Source organism: Corvus moneduloides, chromosome 4 (assembly GCF_009650955.1).
Source record: "Corvus moneduloides isolate bCorMon1 chromosome 4, bCorMon1.pri, whole genome shotgun sequence".
Classification (NCBI taxonomy): domain Eukaryota; kingdom Metazoa; phylum Chordata; class Aves; order Passeriformes; family Corvidae; genus Corvus; species Corvus moneduloides.
In genome coordinates, this window is record NC_045479.1 from 62,450,381 (window position 1) to 62,477,604 (window position 27,224).

The window sequence follows — 27,224 nt, forward strand, 5'->3', positions numbered from 1 at the left end:
AAGCGCTGTGGGCGCCCCACGCGCCGGTCCCGCGGCAGGCCCAGGCCGCGGCCATGGCGCTGCTGCGCGGCCCCGCGCGGGACGGGCAGCGCTCGGCCGTCAGCAGGCCGCTCTCGGCCGGTAGGTACCGCGGGCCCGCAGGGCCTGCGCCGGGGAAAGGCCGCCCTCGAGCGCCCGGCCGGCCGCTGGAGTTGGGAAATCGGCCGGTTTCGAAGAACTTTCCTGTTTATTTGACTTTAATTGTCTCCGTTTCGCGTGCTGTGCCTTCCCCCGGCATCGTTTCAGCCCGTGTGCAGCAACAAGTCTGGGTTCGCTGCCGGAGGGAGTGGCCTGGGAAGAGGGAGCGGGAACGTAGGGAAGATCAATCCAAATTTAATATCGCAGCCGCGGTTGTCTCCTCCGTTGCCAATAGGACTGTATTTAATATCATTTGACACGTGCGTTCCTTTAACTTGAAAGCACCTTTCAAGATGTAAGAGCACGGCGAAGCGTTGGGAGGTCCCGTCTGACGGGCACGTGTGCTGGTTCTAGCACTCTGGTGTTTATGGAGCCAAAGAGAAGATTTAGCGATCTGTAACCTTGGGTGATGCTGTACTTTTGTGGGCTTTGATGGGGTTTAATTAAAAAAAAAAAAAAGTCAACCGCAGAAGGTGAAGTTGCTTTTATGTTTTTGCTTATAGCATCAGTACTCTGTCAAGTGGAGCCTGTGGGAAGATGGTTTGAAGCATTTATTAAGAGGAGAAACATAAATGTTTCTGCCTCTTTCCAGGAGCTAGAAGATGAGAAGGAACTTTCTGAAGAATCGGGGGATGAAGAACTGCAGCTTGAGGAATATCCTATGTTAAAAACCCTTGACCCAAAGGACTGGAAGGTATTCAGTCAATATGGATTACTGTTAACTATTTTTGCCCATCAAGGTTATTTGCCATTCCCAGGTGCTAAAGATCCCCTTCCTCTTCCCCTCCTACACCCATCTGAATCGGTTTGTATCCTTTACCATTATATCTGGTGTGTGAAGGCAAACACATCAGGATGAGATCTTAGTTTTGAGCTGCGGCTTTTTATTTTACTGCCTGAAAGTATTAAGTGTCTCTTCTCCCTGTCACCGTCTCCTTTATCCTGGAGTTGCATTGGCACTGTTGATATTAAAGACAGCAATTCAATTTTCCAATAACTGAATTTTCTAGTGCTTCAATCCAATTTAGATTAAGCCACTTGAATTTCTATAACAGTGGCTTAATTTATTGATATTCAGTTACTCAGTAGTTGTTCAATAATTTTTGACAGTTGTTTTTATAGTCTTTTCCCAATGTTTGCTGAGAGAGGGAAGAATTCTCCCTCTTGCCTGTAAGAGATGGAGAGGAGAACTGGTTTTCTGCATGTCTTGTGGTGTTTTAGGTTGTATTTATCAGTGTTTATTAGGGTTTGTGGTTCTTTTCTCTCAGAATCAAGACCATTATGCTGTTCTTGGACTGGGAAATATACGATACAGAGCTACTCAGAAACAAATCAAAGCAGCTCGTAAGTACCTTTCCCTCAGAAGCATAACTTTTTTTTCAGATGTACACAACTGGTTTCTAGTGAAAATACCTGCATGTTGTGAACAAGCTTTTTACTGTTTGCCAGCCCTAAAAGTTCATGTTGCTTACCAGCCCCTTAAATTCATATCACAGCTCTGAAATCCAGAGGCCTAAATCTAGGGAATTAAAAAATTTCATATTTCTGCTTCCTGGCCTGTGTTTTTTGTCAACAGCCTTGAGACTGTAACTATACATTTCTATATATTTGAGTCTGCAGTCAGGCTCAGTGAAAGGCAGAGGAATAGAGCTGTCCCTGCCCTGTGTGTTCCCAGAGGTTCCCTTGCAACCCCCCTGACAGTGTTGAGCTGCCATGTTCCTGCTGCTGTTAACAGTCAGACTGAGTGTGGCATGGGAATGGAGCCTGTTGGGCTTCAGAACTTTATTTTTGGAAAGCAGTGTGCTTGACTTTGCAAGAAGGATGCAAATATTTAGTGGAGGAAGATTTTAAAAGACTCTGGAGATTGTTCAGTAGCCTCTCTGGGATAAGCTGATGGCTTTGTGAATGGATCTTGTGAACAATTGCCTGTACTACTGTGCTGGTGCAAGTAGAATCACTGATCTCAGATACTTCAAATGAAAATGGGTGGAAATCAGTGAATTACCAACTTACATGGGAAGTCATGTTGCCTCAGGCAAGTGCTCCACAGCACTGTGGAGCATGTGCTATCATGGAATAGAGCAGCACCTGTTCTGGTGGTGGTGAGTGGTCTCACTGATCTTCTGAGCAAGAACGAGAGCCTCTCTCTTTAGGACCCTGGCAGCACACAATTGTTCCCTGGTGCTGTAGAGATGTGACTCTTTCCCGCCAGTGTACACTGTGCTTTCCTGTTTCTAAGAAGGATTCTGATTCGTTTCTCAGGAGACAGGTTGCTGTAACTGCTTGCATGGTATCTTCTCCCTGGTATTTTAGAGAGAGCCAGGAAGGTACAGTGTGTGTTGTATGGCAGTATGGTAAGATCTTTTGACAAAGAAGTCGGTCTAAAATCTGGTTTTACCTTTTAAACACGAAGACAACCTTGGTAGCACCTTCAGTAGATACTCTGTATGTGCCAGTCATGCCTTAGGATTCAAGGCCTGAGTAGAGGGAGAATTTAACCCAAAGTCTTGTGTATCTGCTTAACATGAGCCATGGGGAAGTGCAGCAGCATTCACAGGCTGTAGTTTTCATGCTAAATTTCACTTTGGATCGTGTTCAGAACTAAAGGGACAGAATACAATTTTTATTTTATCTGAATTATTTTGTTTTTCATTAGAAATAACAACCAAAATCACATGAATTATTTCTGGTTTTTCAGTTGTGAAGCTAACTATACACTTACAGATGCTGAAGCACTTTGCTAGGCATAATACTAGAATAAGTCTTAGAGACTTCTTCAGATTTGAGGTGGAATAGAGAATAGAGTTTCTGAGTTGTGGTTATTTTATATCCCAGCAAAGATGAAATAATACTAATTCTAATTATAGTGTTAAATCAAAGAAAATTCATTAACTCCTGTTTCCTTCCAGATATGACTGTTTGCTTTTTATTTAAGTTTTGAATTAGAGAAAGGCCAGCTGGAATTACTGTATTACTTTGTAGTTTGAAACTGTTGCTGATGAAGCATTTCTAACTGTAATGCATTTATTTGTTAGATAAATCCATGGTTTTGAAACATCATCCAGACAAACGAAAAGCTGCAGGGGAACAGATAGGTGAAGGTGATAATGATTATTTTACTTGCATAACTAAAGGTAAGCAATTGATCTCTTTTGTTAGATACTCCCTCAATCTACTTGATCATCAGAAATGTACTTGCTGTGCTTTATTAGGATTTTAATTGTCAATGCCTAAACAGTCGGGGAAGTTCTTTTTCCTTTTTAGAAAACTGCATCAATAGATCACATTAGGTATAACTTCCCAGTGGGCAGAAGCAGGATGGGAATGCAGCTGACAGATGTTTGGCTGCTGTGCCAGCTGGTGACAAAATGTGACACTTGTAGCAGTGCATACACAGATGAACCTCTGTGGCTGGAGGTGGCCCCATACCTGGGATAAACTAGTGAGCCATGGAACAGTTCCACACAGGCACCAACAGCAGTTGGAAAATCTGAATTCTAATGTGCTTGCTCTCACAACAGAACATCTTGATTTGATCCAGGTCATCAGTTTCTTCAGCTGCTCATTTTTGCCCACAGATGAGCAAGTGAAGTCAATTGAATAACATTTTCCTCTTGCCTGTACTGGTGGACTTGGCAGTGCAGGATTAATGGCTGGACTCTGATTTTAGAGGTGTTTTCCAACTTTAATGATTCTATGACCCAAACACCACTGCTGGCTAACTCCAAAACTGTATGGGCTGTTCCAGGTGTATGACTTACATCGCCAGAAATGCCTTAGAGCTTGGCTTTTTTGCTTATTTTAAACAAATTATTTTCACTCAATAAGGTTGAAGCAGGAGGAAGTCCTGGAATTTGTGTTTCTAAACTTCCTTCTCTGAATGTCTTCTACCTGGAGTAGAAGAAAATGGTAACGAAACAGGGAGAAGAAACATAGAAAGGTGGGAATACATAGGTTGGATTCAGAACCTGGTCTGATAAAGGAATGAGTGGGAGATACAGAGCTGGGGGAACTGAGTGTGTGGGAGTAGAACTGGGGATCTGCAAGTGGAAGGGACATCTCTTAAATGGAAGAGGAACTAATGGATGTGCACAGAATTTCCTGCATCAGGAAAATTGTATGACCATTACTGAGGCAGAGGATAATTGGGGTCATTTAGAGTTTTGGTGAAGTCCTTTCCCAGAGGGGAAGGACAGACTGGCAGACAACAGCTCATTGGTGGCCACTGTCATTCCTTCATCTCTCCGCTGACACGTCCAGTGAGATCAGTTTACAGAGCTGCAGAGCACCAAGGTCTCCTCCAGGTTATCACCTCCTGGATCCAACCTCCATGGTGCAGTGTCCTTGGGCAGGGCTGCAGGCACAGAAGTCCATGAATGTTTGCAATACAAATTTGATTGCTTTGACTTTTCATTCTTACTGGAAAACAGTGGTCATTGTAAAACTGAGAAACTCCACACTTCCTTGAGAAAAAATTAAGAGTTTACTGAAGCTATACCTTGTGTGATTTCCAGAATATAAGATTAGTAATGTGATGCTCCCCAACTGCAGGGCTGTAAGAACAGGAAAACAGGGACTGTTTGCATGTTTTGGAGTGTTTGTGTGGAGTTTTATATTTTATCCAAGACTCAGTACAACTTCATCATGACCTGGAAAAATTCTTATGAATGGCTTCTGTTCTTGCCAGTTCTGACAACATACTAACCCAGGGACTGCCTTTACTCTGTGCCTTAGTAGACCATTTTGTAAATTTATCTGCAAGGATCTGGTGCAAGATAAAAGCCTGAAGATGTCATGCCCAAACTCCCAGTGTCTGAACTAAATTTGCTGCTATAAAATTAAGTGTTACCTGTTTTGTTACATCCTAATGGTTAAATGTGTTCTTTTTCATAAGTGTTTTCTTCCTACTTAGTCTAACAGGAATAGACATAGACAGCAATGCTATTTGATGTCAGTAAAATAATTAAATATCAAGCTGTACAGAACGATAGATCAAACCCAGATCTGAGAGCATCTTTTTAAATATTTACAACCTTATGTCTGGTAACTTTCTTTCAGCTTATGAAATATTATCTGATCCTGTGAAACGACGAGCATTTAACAGCATAGATCCTACTTTTGATAACTCTGTACCTTCCAAAAGTGAAGCAAAAGAAAACTTCTTCGAAGTTTTCTCACCAGTTTTTGAAAGAAATGCCAGGTAAGCTATGTCTGACTGCCTCTGCTGTTGCTGGAGAATCAGCATTTGCAAACTCATTTGACATTGTGTTTGTAACAAGAGATGTATTAATTTTCTAGAAATGTAATACAACTGAAATTGTGCAATTATTTTTTATTTCATTTTAAAATAATCTGAACTGTCACATTGATGTCATTGAGTTTGACCCATGTGATTTTAAAAAAAGTTCTCAGCTTCCTATTGCTTACCGCCCTTTTTGTACAACTCATTGTTTCATCTTAAATTACTTAAAATACCAAATGTTTATATGTTGCTGACTAAAAATTCCCTTTTTTTATGATTTTCTTCTGAGAGTGAGACATGAACAGAAGACAGTAGTTATGTTCATGATTTAGCTGGTTAAAAGAGAAGATAACTATCAATATTTGGTGGTTCTCTTACAGTGCATGACTTTTTCTGCATTTGATTCGTGCTTGACAATTAACTTGGTATTAAGGTTTTCACAACCGGAAACTTTGCAACTTTTCAACTAGAAACCTGTCAAGTTTTCTCTATATAAAAGTGCTTAATTGCATGAGGCACTTTACAACATTCTGAACAATTATTATTTAAAGTAGTCTTACTGAGTCTTTTATCAAGTATTCCATAGATTCAGACCTGGATCTGTGGTTATCAGATGAGGTTTTCCCTTCTCTGCAGTGGAAATGGATGCTATGTCACAGAACAACAAATTCTAGAGCCAGTGGAAGATTTCCCTAGAAAAAATGCAGTGGAGGCAGAGTATGCATTATTCCTTTGTGCTCCATTAGAATGTGTGGGAGAGTTCCTGTACCCTACCACAGAGCTGAGTTATTCACAGAGCACTTTTTGTCCACTTTCTGTAAGCTCCTCTAGCAGAAGAATGTGCATGGAGAATTGAGTATCTACAAAGATAGCTCGTGCTCCATCAGGTCTTCTTGGAGGCACAAGGCAGGAGGCACTCAGGCAGGAGGAGGCTGCTTTTCTGGGGAAACTCCCCAAAAAAATGCCCAGTCTGGAGGATACTTAGGAGGAACTCTCCTGTTCTCTTCCTCTTTCTTGCTGCCCCTCTGTGTTGGTGGGAGGGAGCCTCAGATTTTGATTCTGTATTTTGATTCTGTACTTAACTAATGAACATTGTATATATTATTTCTTGAATATATCCATGTATTTTCAGGTGGTCAAATAAGAAAAATGTACCTAAACTTGGGGACATGAATTCCTCATTTGAGGAGGTAGATGCATTCTATTCCTTTTGGTAAGTTAACTGATGCCTCTGTTTCTATTCACAGTATTCAAGACATGTAATATAAAGGGCTCGCAGACCCTTTGGTGTGTGGGTTGTTTGCTGTGGGCTGTCCCAACCTCGTAATATCACAAAATTACCCCACAGCTGTTTGTGCCTTCCACAAACTGAGCCAGGTTTCTCCTGGCTAATCCATCTGCTTGTAAATTCATGGTTGCAGCAGGAACTTCTGACCACAGTGGCTGAGAACTGAGCTGACCCACAGACTGGAAGTCAGGTTTATCTCACCTAACCTGTGTTTTCAGTGGAGACGTCCTAGGTGTTTAAGCTCCCCTAGTAAAGAAAGGTTTGTCTAGTCCAAAAAAGTCAGTAATGTTTATGGCTTGCCTTACCTGCTAAATATGGGGGCTTACATAAAGATTAATTTCTCTCTGAACTCCACAGACTGCACTGCATTTCCACTGACTATGATGGGAGCTTAGACAGGTGTAGACATTTAGAGTGGGCAAGACTGATGCCATCCTGAAGTAGACTATGCCCCACAGTACAGAGAGGTGTAAATTACATCCTGCATTTTGACTTAACACAGTGGAATCACTGTAGGTGCAGTATAATTGTAAACAGCAAATAGTTGCCTACAAACACATAACAGTAAAAAAGATAGCTGATTTTTAACAGATTTGCTGGTTTTTTCATTCACTGTTTTTTTCTTAAATTTACTTTAGGTATAATTTTGATTCCTGGAGAGAGTTTTCCTATTTAGATGAAGAGGAAAAAGAAAAAGCAGAATGGTATGTAAGTAAAAATAAATTTGACAGGAGACTGAGAGATTGATACAGCAAGATTTTCCAACTTTCTCTTAGACTGTAAGTCATAGGAAGAAAAGTAGCTGAGCCAAGTCTGAATTTCACTCTCCCAGCTTAGGAGTCAGTCGTGGACTTGAACTGGACTTACTGTGGGCTTCTTTGTGTAATGGGAGTAGTTCCTGCTTGCCTGACAGAGGTATATCTGAGGTGCTTTGAAATGTGTGTTCATTTAAGTTCAGACTTGCAGTTCCTGCCAGTCCCAAGCATAGGTTGAACCTGGAGCCAGGACAGAGTGGATGAGCAAGCAGGTATTGTTTCTCTCTTAAACTTGTACTGAGCAAGTGATACTTCCTAGAATTTGGAGAGATGAGTTCTGATGGCTTGATGTTAATAAAAATTGTATATTTGTTGATGTAGTGACAGTTGCTAAATTACTCAGACCACGTTGCCATTGGAAAATACAAATACATTCTGGTTTTATCCTTCCTATAGTTACAAACACAGAATGTTCAAGTTGGAGCACCAAATCATTTAGTCTAACACACATTTCACAGGACACAACCTTTCACTTAGTAATCTTTGTAAGACCATAACTTGCATTGTGTGAATCTCTCCTTCCAAGTTTGGCTAGAAATCAGTTTTGTATTTAGATTCAGTGGTTGGCTTTCTTTGTGCTAGAAACTGCCATATTTAGGCTGTAGCTAGGCATTTCTCTTCTCTTGTGCCTCTTCCTGCTGTTGAATTTCTTGAGCCTCACCAGTCCCACTGTTCTCTCTCCTGTGAAGATTCTGAGAAGGCACTGTAATCAATTCCCTGTCACTTGTACTTGTAAATCACACAGATGTATCTCTACGCTTCTCACTGGAAGGATCTTGAATTATTTGCATAGCTTTTTTTCTGCTCATTCCTGTCATTAGTGTCCTTTTCCAAAGATGTTTAGACAAATGGTACCTAGTCTGCTGTACTTAGGAGAGAGAACTACATTACAGCTGCTGTTCAGATGGTCATGATTCTTGCTACCACTTCTTGCCAAAGGTGATGTTGCTCGTGTTTTAAAGCTTCAATCTACTTGTATTAGTCTCCTTCTCAGTTATGGGGATTGTTTTCTTTGTTCTGAGGTAGAGAGTGGTTTGGGTTGCAAGGAACTTGAAAGGTCACATAGTTCCAACCTCCCTGCCCCCTCTCTATTGTTCTCTATGTGGTTGTGTGGATGAGGCTGTAGACTCCTACTAAAAATTTGCCTCTTTCTTGACAGTACTGACAAATATTTTCAGTTTATTTAGTCGGCCCATATACAACCTGAGCTGTATTTTACTGGAGTGAATCTGGCATGACTGTACCCAGAGTATCATGGTACCTCATAGAGTGTTGTTTCTGTGCAGATGGGTTTACTTGACATGACTGTATTCTGCAAAATGATATAATTGGCATTGCTTATACTGCTGTCCTTTAATTAAACCATATGCCAGCATTTCTGTTGTTTTGATTGAGTTTAATGAACTTACCTAATGTTAGGTAAGCAAGTGGATTGCATTTTGGAAATAAAGTCCATGATCTCATTCCCTACAATGACAAATAAGCAGCTTGGTTTGTCAGGTTTATGTAACCATGTAAACACTTAGCATTTTTTAGATGAGCTCAGGGCCTGGAACTTCATTTTTTGAAGTCTATTTTTGAAGTATTCACAGAACATCTGTGTGGGGGAAACTATTTAAGAAGCTTGTTGATGAATTTCTAACAGTGACATTGTAAAGCATTAGCACTGAACTATGCTTTCCCTTTTAGTCGAGATGAAAGGAGGTGGATTGAAAAGCAGAACAGAGCTGCCAGAGCATTGAGGAAAAAAGAAGAAATGAACAGAATTAGGACTCTTGTTGGTGAGCACACAAATGGCTGTTCTTTAAAGAGATTAGTTAACCAACTGAAAATCTTCTGGTTTTCTTCTATACATGATGCTTCCTTTCTTCTGCCAGACAATGCATACAGCTGTGATCCCAGGATAAAGAAATTTAAGGAGGAAGAAAAGGCAAAGAAGGAAGCAGAGAAGAAAGCAAAGGTAGAAGCAAAACGAAAAGAACAGGAGGCAAAAGAAAAAGTAAGTAAAGTATTTTATTTGGGTTGAAAAACTCTGCTTCATTCACACCTGATGCACTGCTTCAGGTTCTAGATGTGTCAGAAGACTACTGATAGAATTACACTGGGGTTCAAAGATGTGCTTTCTTTGATGGTTGTGCAGTAGGCAGTGCAAGGCTGGCAGCTTTCTGAGAATGAGATGGAAACAAGGAATGCAGATCTGAAATAAATCCCCTTCAAAAACAGAGTTCTTTGTTGCATACACTTCCTCTTGTTTCAAGGCTAGCATTAAGTGCATAAAATGGATGTGGCTGCTTGCCTTGTGTGTGTGGTTTGCAAATGGCTGGTTGGTATGAAACGCTTTGAGGTAACACAACATACGTGATTAATATGAACAGTTTGGAAAAGATGGCTCTGAAAGTACAGGAATGAAAGGGAACTGTAAGGTGCAAAGAAGTAACTTAAAAGATGACGTTGAAATACTGCAAAATATTATGTCAATAATGATGCAGGAAAAATATTGGACCACTGCATTTTTCCAAGCTTATAGTCTTGAAGCAGCCATACGAAATTACATATGGTTTTATACCTTCGTTGTAGAGGAAGTCAAGATTTATAAGCTGAGGGTCCTCACAGTGAATACTTGACTTAATGCCAAATGGTATATGTTTAATCATCTCCCCCAAAATTCCTGGAAAACCAAACATTAAAGTATTGATATATTTTAAAACCCCCAAACATACAAAAAAAAATTCCACCCAAACCAGAAACAACACATTTTGATATTGGATGACTGAATGACCCTGTAACAATGTGACTTTTAGCATTTTTTTACTTGGATTATTTTTTCCTTTTGATTGCAGCAAAGACAAGCAGAATTAGAAGCAGCACGGTTAGCAAAAGAAAAGGAGGAAGAAGAAGTTAGGCAGCAAGCATTAGTAGCAAAAAAGGAAAAAGAGATACAGAAGAAAGCAATCAAGAAAGAAAGGCAAAAACTCAGAACAACATGCAAGGTATTTAACTATTATTACAATGAAATACAGGTTACGTCAGAGAAATTACTGTGTTTTCTTAGATCAGACTGCTTGTTCTTAGAGTTGGAGATGGGTATGGAAAGCGAGTTTACTAAAAATACCAAAACACATACTTAATGGGTTTGAGTTAGGAGTAAAGTTGACCGGATAGGTCCAAACACAGCAGTGGCTGAAGAATGGTGTGTGTTAAGCCTTCGTCTGAAGGAATAGGACAATAAAGTTCAAGAACTTTGTAGAACGTGTATTTCTGCTTCCAGAACTGGAATTACTTTTCTGATAATGAGGCAGATTGTGTTAAAATGATGGAGGAGGTGGAAAAGCTTTGTGATCGTCTTGAGCTAGCGAGGTAAGTCCTCCTGCTGCTGCTTTCTGCGCGTTTTGATACCCATCTTTCTACTAGCTCTCCGTTGTAACTTAATAATTTATTTTTAGTCTGCAATGCTTGAATGAAGCACTTACATCCACAACAAGGGAAGGAGGAAAGGCGGCTGTAGTAAAACAGGTAATTATGCTGAGTGTCAAATCAAAATAACAGAATAATTTGTGAAATCAAGCTGACTGAATTAAGTAAGATAAAACATAGCTGCTGTGGAATCCTGCTTGTTAAATACAAAGACTTGATTTTCAGAGTCCACAGGCAGTGTGATCTCTGCTCCATTTTACATTGCGCAGATCATGGTTGGTCAAATTAAGAGGGCCAGCCAAGAAAAAAAATACACATTTTTATCTGTAAAGAACACAAAACCTACCTCTTGTACAGTATACAGAAACAGTACAGGAATTTCATTTTGCCCAACAATGTGTAGCAGTGACCTTGAGGGGAGGGAGGGCAGTCTTAACCTATTCTGTTATGCAAGAAAAATCCTAGTCTAGTATCTGTGACTTGGGGATAGATCCACAAAAGGACTTAAGTGCTGCAGGCTGTAGACACTGGAAGGGCTGGTAGGTTGGATACCAAGGAATGGGAAATGCAAGACACGTGGAATCAAAATTTACCAAAACTCAGCAAGGATCTGCCTATGTTTGCCATTGGGGAAAAGCCATTTGAACTAATAAAGCTGAACCTACATCCTGCAGAAAGAATAAGGTGCTTTCTGTCATCCACTGTGGATTCATAGCTGTGAACTTTTTTCCATGGTGGGGAATATGATCTGCCCTCATCCCAGGTTTACTCATCAGACAATTTAAGACTGAAATGCCTCTTGTTCTACAAGGGACTGAATTCAATATTCCATTCTCCAGGAGGGTGTTCCAAATGCAGGGCAGTCCCCTTTCTATCTGTTAAAACTATTCCACTAAAAATTACCTATCTGGTAACTTTCCTTTTGCCAGGAAGACTCTATGAAATAGGTTTCTTGCTCTTTCTTTTGGGCATCCTGCCAACAGGCATAAGCACACAGCTCTTCTAATATTGCCAAGATTGGACTGGGCCCACTCAGAAGCAGATGATTAAAGGTGTGCCACACCACAGTCTTGAGATGTGATTACAGGTCACAAAGATGTGCAGTGGGTTAACTTAAGTAGTTTTTAGCTTGCTAAAAACTACACATGGCCATCTAACCCTGAATACACACTTAGCAACTAAAATCTGGAGTTAATTCTAACTTAAAAGTTCTCCATTACTACGACTGTACCGACATAATCAGGCTTAGATAGCAGTTAGGCTGGAGGACTTGAGAATCAGTGTATCCAACATGGATGTTTAGCTGCCCTCACTGGGCACTTGAGGCTCTTAATACTTTTGTGGATCTGCCCCTCTAAGTCAACTGTTAGCCTAGACATTTCACGCAAGGTTGAAAAGTTTTTCTTTAATTCTGGGGGTGTTCATTTAATTTCCTAGTGAACCTGTGATGGATTTCTGCCATTAACTCTTAATCTGGGATGCCCAAACGTACAAATAAAATGAAGGGAAATAATAATGGAACAAATAAGCTCCTCTGTTTCTTTACATATACAGAACAGAAACTAAGCAAAATCCAAGGTTCAAAGCAGTTCCAGAGAGAGGGGGTTGTGTCACTGTAAAATGTAACAGTAATTCAGCAAGCAAATAAATAATGCTTATTTACAATCTTTAGATAGAAGAAATAAATGAACAAATAAGGAGAGAGAAAGAAGAGGCAGAAGCTCGTATGCGCCAAGCAACAAAGAGTTCAGAAAAGTCAACCACTGGCGGTGGAGGGGGAAGCAAAAATTGGCCAGAGGATGATTTACAGTTGTTAATTAAAGCTGTGAACCTCTTTCCAGCAGGGACTAACTCAAGGTACTTCTCAGGTTTGGTGCTAAAAGCCCTACTAACAATTTTTCATTAAATAACAAGCATAATAAAACACATTTTCAGATCATCCTAAGTACTTTGTCAGTATAAGAACTTCCTAAACATTCTCCTTTTCCTTGACTCTCAAGCAGCCAGTGGTTTGTATTTCCTTGGTACCATGCTCCATGTGTCACTGGAGTTAGTTCTGGCCCTGTTTCTTATCTCCCCCCAGATTTGGGCCTCAGTCCATTACCAGGATGGTGCTGAGGTGCCTGTTTGCACAGGGCTTACTCCAGGGTAGGCTCCAGTCCTTCAGCAGAGACCAAAACCACACCAGGGACTGGGGTGCAGCTGGGTAGGAACACAAGTGTGTAAGCTGCTTCCAGGAGCTCCACAATGAATGTGAGGCTGGTGTCTCCTCTACATGGTAGGAGGAAAATATCCAGAGATAGGATTTAAGTGCACCAGCTTTCTTTAGGGAAGAGGCAGGGGAAAAGGGGATTTACAGAAAGCAGCACTGGCACTCAGCTTACTGATAAGCATCAAAAACAGGAGCACACCTGAAATCTTTTCTTTCCCAGGAATGAAATGCCTTCTTCCAGTTAGGATTCACAGATTTCAAGCCTCCATTACAAGATTTGGATGCTTACTTAAAAAAAAAAAAAAAAAAAGCTGCCATACTCCATGGAGATGTTACGAGTGCCCGTTTCTGCAGCTCAGCAGTCAGTGCTCAAGGCACACAATCCTCTTGTCTGACCAGGGGTACATATTGCCTTCCATTTTCTAACAATCCACTAGGAATTATCTTGGGGCTAGGGCTGTTCCAGCTCTCCTGTTTAAACCCCTTTACTTGATGTTTAGGCATTCTTCTTGGGAGCAGTGGACATAGGGTTAGTAACTTCTCAGCCCTTGAGTGCAGCCTGCAGTATTTAATGTCAGAGGTCTTTAGGGAATTCAGCAAAGCAGTGGCTAAGGAGAATTTTGAGGATTACAGGTTTGCACTTACCTACAGTTTACCCCATCCTTTTTCTGTATTGGGAGCGGAGAAGTTCACCCAAGCTGATTGAATTCTTCATTTACTGACTGAAAGCTTTCCAGAATAGCTACTCCGAGATTTTATACATATTTAAGTATGTTTGAACTTGCTCAGAGTTGATAAAAATGTGTACAGGAGCTTGACCATAGCTTATATGAAGATAAGGTATTACATAATATGCTGGTTTGTTCTTTCTGTTCTTGCTTTAGGTGGGAAGTTATTGCCAATTACATGAACTTGCACTCTACTACTGGAATAAAACGAACAGCAAAAGATGTCATCAATAAAGCAAAGAGTCTCCAAAAGCTTGGTATCTATATTACCTTATTTTTGTAATGGTCTGCCTGCCTCTGTACAGCTGACTTTTCTGTGAATGGAGCTGTGTTTCTTAAGAAAATCCTCTGTATATCCCCAAAAGATAGGTAGTTCAGATGGAAGATTTAGAGGAGCATTTATGTGATTCAGTGTTTTCATCCTTATGGCTCTTTTGTAAGTCACCACCTCACGAGCAACTCAGGAACTCTCTTACTGTAGCCTGATGCTCTGATGTCTGGGACACATGAAATGGCAGGGCTCAGAGAGAGATAAATGGGCCTTTTGGAAAGCTCCCTACAAAGAAAGGTATCTAAAATAAATGGAACTGATGAAGCTCTAGAGATACTTTAAAGGAATTAATGGAATCCAACACCAGAATGAGACACCTAAATTAATGTGGCTCATCTCATCTTCAAAAATTAATAATAAAATAAAAAATGAAGCCTCAAGAGCTCTGGATTAAAGTCTCAAGGAAATCATACATTTCACAACAGAAGGGGAAAAAAAAAAAAACACACTAAGTTTTCAAGAGATTTCTGCGTTACTAACCCCATAGTGGCACAGGGAGCACCTAGATTTTCCCAGTGTTCTTTCCTCTCTGACACCGTCATACCCTGGGCAATACATGAGTTTTGTGCCACAGCCCTTACTTGAGAAAATAATCCCTCTTGATTTTGTTGAAGCTGCAGATTCAGGTTTAAGATTATATGGAACAAGTATTCCTCTGAGCACTATAAAACAGGATAAGGGTTGGAGAATCTGACACTGATAAAAATCTATTGGATCCTGAATGATTTTTTTTTTTTAAATCTACCAACCTCTTCACCATCTTTTTAAAGGAAGTAGGAATTGGGGTTTTTGATTTTGTGATTATTGTAAACTAATCTGCTACACAATGTTGTTGTTATTATATATGGCTTTAATATTCTTGCAATAATTATTCTCTTTAATGTGTGTTGCTCATAGACCCTCATCAAAAAGATGACATAAACAAGAAAGCATTTGACAAATTTAAAAAAGAACATGGTGTGGTGCCTCAGATGGACAGTGCTGCCCCCTCAGAACGATTTGAAGGTAAAGGTGAAAAGGGAGCCCTTTTTGTGTGCTTGTCTCCCCTGTGTCTCTTAGGAAGAAAGTAACCCACAACTTACTCAACATTTGCTTACAAACTTACATAGCTATTAAGTGATCCACGCTCTGTTGCCAGATTTGAGGGTTTCTGGTACACAAATACACCCCAAAACTGCATGGATTTTAAATCAACTATAACAGGTTTTACAATATTTTCTAGACTCTTTTTTTTTAAATATCTTTTCTTGCTGTCATTTTTGCATTTAAAAACAGGATCACCTCTAGATTCAGCCCCTTGGACTACAGAAGAACAAAAACTTTTAGAACAAGCATTGAAGACTTATCCAGTAAATACTCCTGAAAGATGGGAGAAAATAGCAGCAGCTGTTCCAGGCCGGTCAAAAAAAGACTGCATGAAACGATATAAGGTAAGGTCCCTCACCTGCTCCTGGGACTGTCACTACCCAGGTCTTGAGAGAATCCTTTGCTTTTACTTTTCCATTGCCTATCAGAGACAGTATCTGACACCAGCAAAATTATGGACCCTTGTGGAAAACTTTTTATTTTTTGTAACTCAACCCCAAAAGAGCAGTAAGGACTAAATGTTCCTCAGTGAAAGTACTGGCTCTGGAAGCTGGGAAGGAAAGTCTGTCTCAGGAAATTTGTGTTATAATTTGACAGCAGGCTCTTGCAGATGGTGAAGTCCTGTCCCTAGCCTCCTGTAGGTAAAGTTCCTGGTACACGAGCATTGACCTTTCATCAACTGATTGGTTTCTATGAGAAATTGCTCTACAATATTAAACTTTGTAGATTTCTCATTATGTTGAGAACTAGAATGTTTCACAGTAAATATATGTAGTGTTCAAAACCACAGCATTGTTCACAAGTTAAATGTTTAGTTTTCTTTTTCCCCACCTCTTCAGGAACTCGTTGAAATGGTCAAGGCAAAGAAAGCTGCTCAAGAACAAGTGATGAATGCTACTAAAGTCAAGAAATGACTCTTACTGACAATCCTTGTTTTATAATAAAAATGCAAATACTGTACATGTTTCCATTCCTTTCTTCATTATACACACACACACAGGAGGGGCTGGTTCTCAGTTTTGATCTTCTCAAAAGCACCTCCAAAGATTTAAACAGGGGTATAGTTGGTTTGTTGGGTGGTCTTGGTTGTTTTTTTGCTTTTTTTAAAGCTAAAATATGCTGGAAGTTCTTGTTATTTACTACTCACGAAGCCAATACATGCCACTGCAGATTTTGCTATACTCTGGAAGTTGTTCAATTGGACCTGGAAGTTAAAGAAAGTTGGCCATGACACATGCTCAACTCACAGCAAGTGGTCTGGAGGGGTTATGGGAGGATAGGGATACCACATACCCACGGCAGCAACTGCAGGATGCTTATCATAGATGTACTTCGTGCAGATTTCTCTAATAGTCTGGGCATCAATAGCCTAAAAGGGGTAGAAGAGGCATCTTTGTAACAATCCCATTTTAAAACCCTTTCTGATCTTAATTTTATGTAATACAGGGGAGTAGGCAACAAAACACTTGAAAGTTTTCTCAGCTGGAAATGTTTTCTTGGCTGAACAAGAAATACAGCTTCTATATTGTTACTTTCTGTAGCAAGTAATTTTCTTGATGGCCTTTTAAAAGTTGCAACATGGGTGCCACTTACTTCAATTCTTGCCTCCAGTTCTGGAATTGGGATTCGGCGCTTGTAACACAGCATTTGTCTTCCAATGTCTTCACAGATTGGTGTGGACCCTAAAACGGGGAAAAAATCCTTCAGTTATCAGCTTACAGCTCCACAAAGAAGAAAAAGTTTGCATAAGTCTCACCATCAAGTTGTAGCAGCATATTAGTCTTAAGAAGATTTTTTGCTCGAGCTACTTCATTTTCTGTAACACTTGTGCAAAGTCTTATCCTGAAAAATAGTTTAAATCCAGAGGCATTAAGTAATGGTAGTCTGCAGCACACAAGATTGTCTGTGGTAAAGAGGTGCACAGGCATTACTGCACCTACCAGGCACTTCTTTTCTGTAGACAAAGCTGGTAAGACAGCTTGGAAAACAAGCCACAGATACAAAGCAGCAGCCCTAAGAGTAGGGGTTTTGGAAGCATAGCAATATACCCAAGAGCAAGATTTTCCTCTTAGAAGAGCTGTATTTCATTTTATTAAATGAATATTTTGAGACAAGTGTAGTCTGTACTTGTTATCTTGAGAATGGATGTTGCTAAAAAAGTAGGAGCCAAGCAACTAGATAAGAGGTAATTAGCCAGAAGGCAATCCATTACTTCCTGGCTCCTCTCCTGGTGAGATTATGATTTGCCACACTGCCTACGGAACATTTTGTGAGGACGAGGATGCATTAAATATCTTAACACTAAATTCTTGTCCCAGGAATGGTTTGTATCTTCCCTGGTGCTAAACTGCAGCAAACACACAGTCAAAGTGATGACATTTTCTCCTTGACTTAACAGAAATCTCACAGAATAATGGTATATGAGAAGTGATTTATGTGATTAAAGAAACTCCTCATTTTCAAGACTTGTTTCAACTCTACCCACTTTAAATCAGTGCTCTTAAGTAACATATATCTGTTTCTAATAGCATCTGCAGTTCAAGCTTTACAGCTGCACCTATGGACATCCTTCAATACAGATTTAAGCCTTAGATGAATGAATATTGTCTAGAATTATAGGTTTCAAAATTCCATATGTAACTGCTCACCCTTCATTTCCCTATGTACTCACTACAGCTGTCCAACACCAGCACCTGGTACATCAACTGCAGCAACTGCAGACTGGGTAACTAACTACTAATACTGTCTGGTTCATTATTCTCATGCACAAATATTTACTCTTTCAGTGGTGGCACTTGCAGCTCACAGGCACTGTACACTGAGTGAGTAGCATTCTAAAAGGTCTGACTTCGTAACTCCTGTCATTTGCCAGTCAAAAAAAATCCCTGCTGTGTTTCCTTGTACAAGGAACGAAACCTACTTTTTAAGCTGTTCATTCCAAGTAAGGGTGCCAAAAACTGGGTGCTGGGACTTGGCATTGGGTGCCAAAGTTTAGAATTTGATGCATTTTTTGCTCCCAGGCAAGCCCAAGCAGAGAAAAATACTCTCTTTAAATACTTTACTTTTAAATTGTATTCCTCCACTAAAAACAGTATTTTCAGAGAAACAGTTGGTAGCTTACCATTCTCTCTGAACAAAGTGCACCATGTCCTGAATAGTGGATGGCTCACAGACCACATAGAGTCCCCACAGCCCTGTGTCAGTGTAGCAGGTGTTGAAGGACTGGAAACTGTGACACAGGTTACCATGGCAGGCAATCTGGGCAAGTTTACTGGACAAATTCTGCTGAGGCAAAAGATAAAGATATTGCTTTATGAAGTTTTTTTGAAAGCTTACCAGTCACCTCCATGATTTCCCATTTTCATTTCAATGATGACAGAACATGCAGTAATAGCTAGAACGTAAATTATCAGCTGTTCATTTCAACGGTTTCTTTCTTTGTATGTAATACCACATTTCAAAATAACAGCCCAGATTTGAGCCAAAACTATAAAGATACTTGGGTTCAAGAAAGGGACAGTTAATTACTGATACCCCCAGGTTCTGATGACGTACAGGTATAAAACATCCTACTTTCCATGAGGGCTGGCAAACCTCCAGTCACCTCTGTTTCAGTGGTTTAGAACCACTTCCTAAGATTCTCCTAGATCCTGGGTGTAACAAATACTCTCAGACTCACAACTGGATCCCCTTTTCTGTCCTGGCAGTACCCCAGTCAGGGAGATCCCGCCAACCTCATCAAGAGCAGGACGGTGCTTGTAGGTTCACTCACCACTCCTCCTCCAAAGGACCGATCCCAGTTACCTATCAGAGTATTGGCTACCATGAGTGGGATTGTATCAGGGTCTGACCAGCCGGCTGCTTCGACAGCTATGGCCAGGTGTGCCAGGGGCATCTTGTCATCCCTTATCCGAATCTGGAACACAGGAGAACAGCTCTAGTACAACCTGTACATGCTCAGGCATAGGGGAAGTTAAATAACAGAAAACAGACTTTTCCATTACAGCTGGATTACAAAGCATGCACTATAATTAAAGCATACGAAGCTTAATTTAACATCAGCCTTAACTAGTTTCCCCTGGGGCATTTTCAGATTACTTTGCCAACAAACACAGAGAGGGCATTGCAAGTCATTTACCACCAGCAAGGAAACCTGATGACTTTGTAAAATCTGAATAGTGACCGGAATAGAACATGGATACCTCAGTTCTCTGCCACATCCTTTATATAAGTGATCCTCTACAAGTGGAAATGCTCCAACACCGTAGCCAAGTGGATAAAAGGGAAGTAGGAGCACGGATAAGGAATGTATTCTTCCAGGAAGTGAAGCATAAAAAATGGTGGCAGTGAGGCTTGTCCAAGAAAGGATGGGAGGTATTGCTTTGGAAAGCAGCTACTCCATTGCCCTCACTGGGGGCAGGAAACCTTCTCATGTGCTGAGTCTGTGGCAGAGCAGCCCTCTCTCCTCACCAGACTGCACGTGTCAGGGGATGTAAGGGCCAGCTCAAAAAGCCACCCAGCAGCTTACCTCACTACCTGTGAAGCTACAAGGCGGCAGGGGTGGCAGTCCTCCTTCTGGAGCAGATGGCAAGTTACCAAAATGGCACTTCGCCAGGTCAAGTAGTTCATCATGAGAGACCCCTGAACAAAAGTATTTCACATGCTTTGTGATGTTACTCAGTAAACAGTTAATTTAAATTGCTGCACAGTTTAAGGACTCAAACAAGCAGTAATTTATTGTGCCCCTGCTTTAATACCCCATTTTTGGATTCTTCACACATTCCCTTTATAGGGAGCAAGATCATAATGATTCCCCCTTCTTAGTTCTCTTTAACAGCCTTCCATTAAAACTACATCAAATCAAGCTCTTTGCTCTCTTTCAAGCCTCAATGTTACTTCTTTCTCTCCACATTCCTTGCTATTCCCCTCTTCACACTGAACACCTTCTAGGATCCTTTTTTCCTGCCCACATGGAAAAATGACTTTGGCCTCCAATTCACTTCTTGTTCCAGATTTAAAGGTTCTGGAATATTACTGAGAGGAAAAGGGAGCAAAAGCTCAAAGGGTATGAAAGCACAAAACACTAACAATGAACAGGACCTACTGAACAATGGGTAATTCATCATGTTGTTCCCACAGCCCCAGGCCATGGTTTCAAGCATCATTTCACATGATCCAGGGCAAGTATCCCATACTAACCTCCAGCAGCAGCCAAGACCATTCTGGGTCCTTTGTAATGTGTTGTTATGTACTCCACCAAGTCATTACGATTTATGGATCTAGAAACAGGAAAGGAGACAGCACTACTGTGTCAGTAAAGTTTACTACAGTAAAGAGAGATAAATGTATATAACAATACAATATCAAAATAATTAAAAGTTCTGCAATGTGCAGAACAGAGGCAGAAAGCTAAAATACAGGTGACTTCCGAAAAAGGAAATAGGAACTGGATACATTTTGCCTTTCAAAGCTCTTCCAGCTTCCTGAGAAGGAGTGAGATTTCCAACTCAGTCAGGTAGAGACAGGATGCACTTATGATCTCCTTTTCTTTGAAAACAGCACATTTAGCAGTCCCCTGTACTGGTCTAAACAAATGCTGAAAGAGCAATGCAAACACCGTGTGCTTACAATAAAGCCTAACATGTGACCTATAGGAAAAAGAAGTATTTCCAATTTTGTGTCAGATGCACTTTTAAGAAACAGGAGAAAAATACGGCAAAAAAACCCCGAAGTCATGCAGAGGACATCTGAAGTTCAAATACCCTTTGATGCCTGTATACAGGGGAACTAAAGCAATACAGGGGTTCTTCTTACAGTGATATGCAGTGCAATTTCAGCTGCCTTTCAGCATAAAAATGAAATCTGACACTGTTCCCTACATTTTCAGGTAAGTCTTTTTCAACATATAAGTTACCACACAATTAAAGACACACATATTTTTGGACATACTTGATATTTTCAGTGGGTCCTAAAATTGTCCGTCCTAGGGCTGTATTCTGGTAGGCTGTGGCATGAAGGTAATCAAAGACAACTTCTTGCAAATTGGTTTCAACCTCTTGCATCTCTCGAAGTATAACTCCTCGCTCACGCTCAATCTCTGCCTCTCCCAGGGTACTGTTCTGAATTATGTCAGCAAGAATTTCCACAGCTAATTGCAAACAGAGATGGAAATGAAAAGAGTATTTTCAGACTACCAAACAAATCTGGTTCCAAAAGTGAAACCCACCCCAAAGAACAAGTGCTAATAAGACCAGCAAGGGGACAAAACATTTGCTCTGCAGGAAGGGAGAAGTCCAAAAGGTATCTTATTTTGGGACTCTGAAGAGAAAAATGTTTCAAATATCAGCTTCCCTGGCGGCTCCTTTCCAAATCTGCATTCACGCATTCTTGTGAAGTTCAAGAACGGACTTTTCACCCAGCAAGGAAGGGACTGTAACACTGCAAAAGCATCATTCTGTGTCATCTCACTGGAAGCTGGACAAGCACATTGTTCTTTGCAGCTTTTCTGATGAATGAGAGCAATTACCTCTTGGTAAATCTTTCGAAAAAGCTTTTGCATAATACACAGTTTGTTCCCTGGACGTGTATGCGTTCAGATGAGCCCCCATGTTCTCAATCTCTAGTTCAAGGTCTAACTGAGATCTCTTTTTCGTTCCCTGAAATAGAACAATAAGAAAATCACATTACACCCTTCAATTCATTTACTCATCATTACTACTTGTCTGGAAAAGTCACCATCAAGAGAAAGAAAATGTGCTCTGGAAATAAAACTGGCATACTAATCTCTCCAAGCTTGAAAGTCAGATATAAATCCTACTATGCTCCCAAATGAAAATAAAAACCTGGCAAAAGGGTGACTGTGTGTCTTCTAAGACTATTTTAAGAAGGTAAAAGTGAGTTAAAAACTGGATCTGTGTAATCCATAGCTGTGTAACAGTTACACAGAACTAGGACTTTAGCTTCATTTTCTAATGGAAACCAAAGTCTTAGTTGTCCATATTATTTTTCTCATTTAAATTTATTTATACAATTCTGACAAAGTTTTTATCATTGATCTTTAAAGACAAATAACTTAAAAATCCATTGTAAACTTCTACATCAATATTCATACTCACCTTGAAAGCCATATGCTCAAGAAAGTGAGCAGTTCCATTGTTCTTCTCATTTTCATACCTGCTTCCAGCATCAATCCAAAGACCAACCTCAATGAAGGAAAAAAAAAAAAAAAAGTCATTTTACCAGCTAACAGCTTTGCTATGGCTTTTTACTTAAACAGAGCAGGTTTTCAAGGAAAAGGAAATTTTGATCTTCACAGAAAATTTAATTACAAATCTACAAAAGCATTAAGACTTCTATGTCCTAGCTTAAGTTCTACAAACAGTTGTTAATAAATATTGAAATGCAAATGCAATTTAGTTCCACGAGGAAATGAACACATGGGAACAGATACAAAAAAACGTTCCTTTTGTAAGCTACTTACTGTGCATGTTGAGAGTCCAGAGTCTTCAGAAGCTACTTGCAAGCCATTTTCCAAAGGACTCACCCTAGTTTCAGGGACATTTAAGATTACTTCTGTTGCTGCTTTGGAAACTCTGAGCTTCCTTGTTCCAACATGCACACACTGGAAAGGAAAATCATCAGTCACCCTCAGATTGTTTAGTTATATCCATAGATGCTTTTCTGAAAAATGTATTGCTGAACTTCAGCATTAAGTTTGTGGGTCTTTCTTGAAGCATGCATTTATAAGGAAAAGAATTCAGGACTACTATTCACCACTACTTCACATCAAGGAAGCAGTACCCTGAATCTGAAACAAACCCTGAAGGTAACTACAAGTGAGGAGATGCATCTGCTGCCCTCCAATCTGACATAGAAGCTGTTACTCTCATCAGCCAGACACACTTGTTTCCCACTTCTGCCAGCAAGAGCCTGCAGGACCTTTACCATCTGGAATTCTCCTGGGTAGCTGCTTTCTAAGGTGAAGCGAGATATAGCCCAAGGGCCGGTGTCAGGACTGCAAATCCATCACCCATTGATCAGAGCAGCAGAAATTGCCGGTTTTAAACAATCATGTGGCAGCTAAAGCATGTTAAATGAGAGCGGGGTAGAAAAGAAGGGAAGTTTACTGCAGTTTTTCAATAACAAGAAATGCAAATATGTATCCCAAACGCATACTTCAAGCAAACAGCTATCTCAAAAACTGTTATTTCAAATGTTTCAAATAAACAAAGATTTCTCTCCCCATATAAATACACTAAACACGAAAGTACAAAATCCAGCTCTCACCCACTCTCCTCCTAAAATAAGTTAGATCTCTCAAAACTCACTCATTTCAGAATCACAGCACAATTCAAGTTTGAAGGGACCTCTGGAGGTCTCTGGTCCAACTTCCTGCTCCAAGCAGGATCAGCTTGGTCAGACCATTCTGCTCACGACTTTTTGCATTTGCGTACTGACAATCTCCCAAGGTAGCTGCAACTTCACAGCTCTGTGAGCAGCCTGCTCCACTGCTTAGACTGCCACATATTCAGTTTTTCCTCTCTTGTTTCAACTTACGCCCATTATCTCTCATTCTGCCACCGTGCCCCTCTGTGACAGGCCTAGTTTTATCTTCCTGACAACCTTCTCCTAGGTGCTGGCTCAGGTACTTCTCACAGCTCCTCCACAGGTCCAGCAGAAGCCATGTCTTCTCCAGCCTGAACGAGGTCCGGACTCTCAGCCTCTCCTCGCACGGCACATGTCCCAGCCCAGTTCATCTCTGCTGAACATCTCCAGTTCACCAACATCCTCCTCACACTGAGGAGCCCCGGACCAGTGCCAACTAATCACTTACTACACCTCCCGCCATGCACCGCGCCGCCGCCGCGACTACAACTCCCAGCGTGCACCACGCCCCACGGCCTCCAACTCCTCGCGTCCCCTCAGCGGCAGCCCAGGCACCGGCGCTCGGAGCTACTGCGCCCCCCGCGCCTCCCTCCACTCCGCTCCCGGCCCCGCCGCCTCACCCGCTCCGCCGCGCCGGGCGCTCGCACCAGGCGGGCAGACCAGGGCAGGAGAAACCGCCCGGCCGCTGAGCGCGCTGCAGACGCCGCCATCTCGACGCTGTGGTGGGCGGGGCGGGGCGGGCGTCCTCGGGGGCCGCGCAGGCGCGGGTCAGTTCCATCCGCCCCCGCCGGGGGGCGCGTGGGGCAGCGCAAACGCCGTTGCAACGGCCCGGGGCGGGGGGGGGGGTGAGAATCGGGGAATGGCCTGGGTTGGAAGGGACGCACAGGGATCATCGAGTCCAACTTCTGCCCTGCACAGGACAAGCCCGCCATATATCTGAGGGCGTTGTCCAAACGCTCCTTGAGCTCTGGCAGGCTTGGGGCTTGGTTTGATGGTCCGCTCTCCTCACTGGCCCAGAGCAGCACAGTTCAGGAAAGCCATTTTCCTTGCGATATCCATTATGGCCCGGCTCAGTACACACAACGCGCTGCCTTTCGGCTGCTCCGGGAGGTGCTGTGGGTACACCACTGCTCGCTGCGGCTTCTCCAGCTGCTCTTTCGGCAGGGCTGGGTGCGGGCGCTGCGCTTCGTGCAGGACAGACCCGCTCTGACGGGGGAAATCCCGAGGCTGGGATAACCTGGAGTCTTCTGAAAAGTGTATGCAACGGAGCTGAAACACTTGTTATGGATAGGACGGCTTCATCCACAGCAGTAAGTTCAGCGCTCCGCCGAGCCTGTGCCAGCACTGGTGAACTACCTCAGCTCCATACATATGGCTCCAAACTGCTGGGAATGGTCCCTTCCAGCTGCCAGGGGCTGGGAAGGGCCTGTGGGAATGCTACTTGACAAGAGCCAAATTTGGGCTGGGAAAAGTTCTGGAGTGTACCAGTGGAAGCAACCTCATTTCAGTGCCAAAGACTGTTCCTGAGCACGTTTGGAATGTATGGCTATAGAGAAGTAGGTACAGACATGCAAGAAGCAGTGCTCAGTTTTGACTTCCTGGTTAAAATTTTTACATTTTTTAGGAACTTTTCATTTGGCTAATCAAGCATTATCTCAAGAATGAACAAAAACCAGGGTAAAATTCTATTATTTGTCCCACAGTGTGTAAAGTGACACAACGCAAAAAACCAAAATACTACTTTAAAAAAGAAATCTGTACTACTTATGCTGGGGAAAGCACTGTTTTAGGTACCATTTTCCTAACCCTGAATGCCCCTCTACCTCAGACTGAGCACAGTACTTCTGACACCCTCTGTCTCTGTACAGATGCTACAAACCCCTCTTGCCCTGCTCTAAAAAGAAGGAGAAAACTGGGCACTTAGCACAAGATCAGAAGGAAGAGGTTGAAAATGGTGGGAACAGAGGATGCTTCTGCTCAGGGTGAACTGTCTCCTGTAACTGCCAAGGTCCCGTTAGTCAGAGATGATTCACAAGAACTGTCAGAAATGTTGCTTCCTTCCCCCTGAAATGTCATCTGTCACATGCAGATTACAGTCACTACTGTGACTCTTAAAGGACACTGGGGTTTATTGGTAGTTCCCGAGCTGGCTCAGATGCTGAAGTGTGAGAAGGCTCTGTGATTTAGCTTGTCAGACTCCAAAATATGGACCAATTTCAGAAAAATCCACTTTATTTTAAATGTATAGCTTTTGGGGAGTATTTTGTGGGTGTAGGCAAATTCTTACTTCCTTGGCAGTTCAGAATGAAATTGCACCAACTGCCCTAAAACAGTTGCACTGCCAATTCATAAGCTCTGTGCTTTAACAGCAGCTTTAGTGCTGCAGCTGGGCTTGCCCAGTTTCTGTCACAAGGACTGTAATTGCATAAAAATAGTAAAACCCCAAAGCATGACATACTGCATACAATTAAAAATGAAAGTGATACTGTTGTTAACACACAGGTTAAAATATAAACCTAAATGCCAAGAAACCAGATGCTTCCTAATTTGACAATGATGCCCTGACCACAAATGGAACTGTAGACCTCTTATTGAAATTGTTACTGTTACTTTGCTGCCTGTACTATATTAGTGCCCACATACACCCTATGTAAGAAGGATCTTGTAGCTGCAAAGCATGCACATCCTTGCACTAGAGAATTTACATTGGAGTCAAATTAGTTTCCATGGAATGGAAAATCTAACCTTACATGAAACTAGCTACTTCTTTTTTTGTTTTGTTTAGTTTCTCCCATTTATTTCATGCACATTCAAAAGATCCATCCAGTTCCAGCATTTTTAAAATTTCAGATAGAGCTCTGTCAAGTTGTAAAGGAAAAAAAGCAAAGCACCAAACTGTGCAACTGAAAATTAAGCTTCTGTTCCATTTTACAGCTAGATCTAACTGATCTCATTATGCTGGGATTTATCTCAAAGATGTTTTAGCAGACTTCACTAAACCATTAGCCATCCTAGAAATTTGAATCCTCGCTAGACATAGAATTACAGCTTAAGATAAACTGATTATCCCCATGATGTCTCCTACTTAACAAAATAGGAGTGTCTCATATGTAAATGCAATCTAAAATTTAGCATCCAGCAAAGGTCATTAGAGAGATGCAACTTTAAATTAAGAAATCTTATTAACCAGCTAAAAATGCAATAAAATAAAACAAATACTGATGTTCTAACAGTAGAAGCTGAATAGGTAAATATTCACCACTAAACTTTTACAAAACACTACTTTGCAAATGGTTTTAACTTTTTTTTTTTTTTCCTACAGTGTGACTATTTTGAAATGGGCTATTATAACAAGGAATGCTCACAATATCCCTTGGGTTTAGGTAAACAGTATAATCTGTGACTTCCAGATGGAGAAAATTAGACCTTTGTTCATAGTTCTTATGTGTCCAGTCTCAAGCAACAATGGAACAGAAGGGCCAAGACTAAAAGAAGGAAATTCTATATGAATTATGTCCTTGCCATCAGCATGATAGATAAGCAGTT

The 27,224-nt window shown here is 41.3% G+C and overlaps 2 protein-coding genes across 9 annotated transcripts in view; one reads left to right on the forward strand and one right to left on the reverse strand.

The window, feature by feature from the left end:
- The first annotated feature begins 17 nt into the window (after positions 1-17).
- On the forward strand, positions 18-16,253 carry DNAJC2 (DnaJ heat shock protein family (Hsp40) member C2). 3 transcript variants are annotated; one of them, XM_032107501.1, is made up of 17 exons: positions 18-120; positions 681-871; positions 1,446-1,521; positions 3,213-3,311; positions 5,236-5,377; positions 6,552-6,632; positions 7,346-7,411; positions 9,212-9,303; positions 9,400-9,521; positions 10,363-10,512; positions 10,791-10,879; positions 10,966-11,035; positions 12,609-12,793; positions 14,033-14,133; positions 15,105-15,212; positions 15,483-15,637; positions 16,133-16,253. In XM_032107501.1, exons 1-17 carry the CDS (start codon positions 54-56, stop codon positions 16,205-16,207), a joined length of 1,869 nt encoding a protein of 622 aa, XP_031963392.1. In that variant the 5' UTR covers positions 18-53; the 3' UTR covers positions 16,208-16,253. The 3 variants fall into 3 exon arrangements, with proteins under 3 accessions (XP_031963392.1, XP_031963391.1, XP_031963393.1); XM_032107500.1 differs by lacking the exon at positions 16,133-16,253 and having other exon boundaries at positions 15,483-16,110; XM_032107502.1 differs by lacking the exon at positions 16,133-16,253 and having other exon boundaries at positions 39-120; positions 770-871; positions 15,483-16,110.
- PMPCB (peptidase, mitochondrial processing subunit beta) overlaps positions 16,252-27,224 on the reverse strand; it is a 13,184-nt gene continuing 2,211 nt past the window's right edge. The window contains exons 1-13 of one of the 6 annotated variants that reach the window (XM_032107504.1): positions 24,299-24,421; positions 22,774-22,914; positions 22,409-22,495; positions 21,820-21,949; positions 21,243-21,441; positions 20,493-20,572; positions 19,822-19,934; positions 19,066-19,209; positions 18,415-18,578; positions 17,050-17,135; positions 16,887-16,975; positions 16,587-16,662; positions 16,252-16,497 (exon numbers count right to left, since the gene is read on the reverse strand). In XM_032107504.1, the coding sequence (XP_031963395.1) occupies positions 16,433-16,497; positions 16,587-16,662; positions 16,887-16,975; positions 17,050-17,135; positions 18,415-18,578; positions 19,066-19,209; positions 19,822-19,934; positions 20,493-20,572; positions 21,243-21,441; positions 21,820-21,949; positions 22,409-22,495; positions 22,774-22,914; positions 24,299-24,388 (1,464 nt within the window). In that variant the 5' untranslated portion in view covers positions 24,389-24,421 and the 3' untranslated portion in view covers positions 16,252-16,432. Of the gene's footprint in view, positions 16,498-16,586; positions 16,663-16,886; positions 16,976-17,049; positions 17,136-18,414; positions 18,579-19,027; positions 19,210-19,821; positions 19,935-20,492; positions 20,573-21,242; positions 21,442-21,819; positions 21,950-22,408; positions 22,496-22,773; positions 22,915-23,849; positions 24,078-24,298; positions 24,423-27,224 lie in introns of those variants that run through there. The other 5 variants (XM_032107505.1, XM_032107509.1, XM_032107507.1 and 2 more) reach the window with 5 other exon arrangements.

What these genes read in the sequence shown, in the direction of transcription:
- DNAJC2 (XM_032107500.1), top strand. Translation starts at nt 54, where the DNA reads ATGGCGCTGCTGCGCGGCCCCGCGCGGGACGGGCAGCGCTCGGCCGTC. An exon ending in CAGCAGGCCGCTCTCGGCCG is followed by an intron (nt 121 to 680) that starts GTAGGTACCGCG and finishes TTTTGCTTATAG; the next exon opens with CATCAGTACTCTGTCAAGTG. An exon ending in GATGCATTCTATTCCTTTTG is followed by an intron (nt 6,633 to 7,345) that starts GTAAGTTAACTG and finishes AATTTACTTTAG; the next exon opens with GTATAATTTTGATTCCTGGA.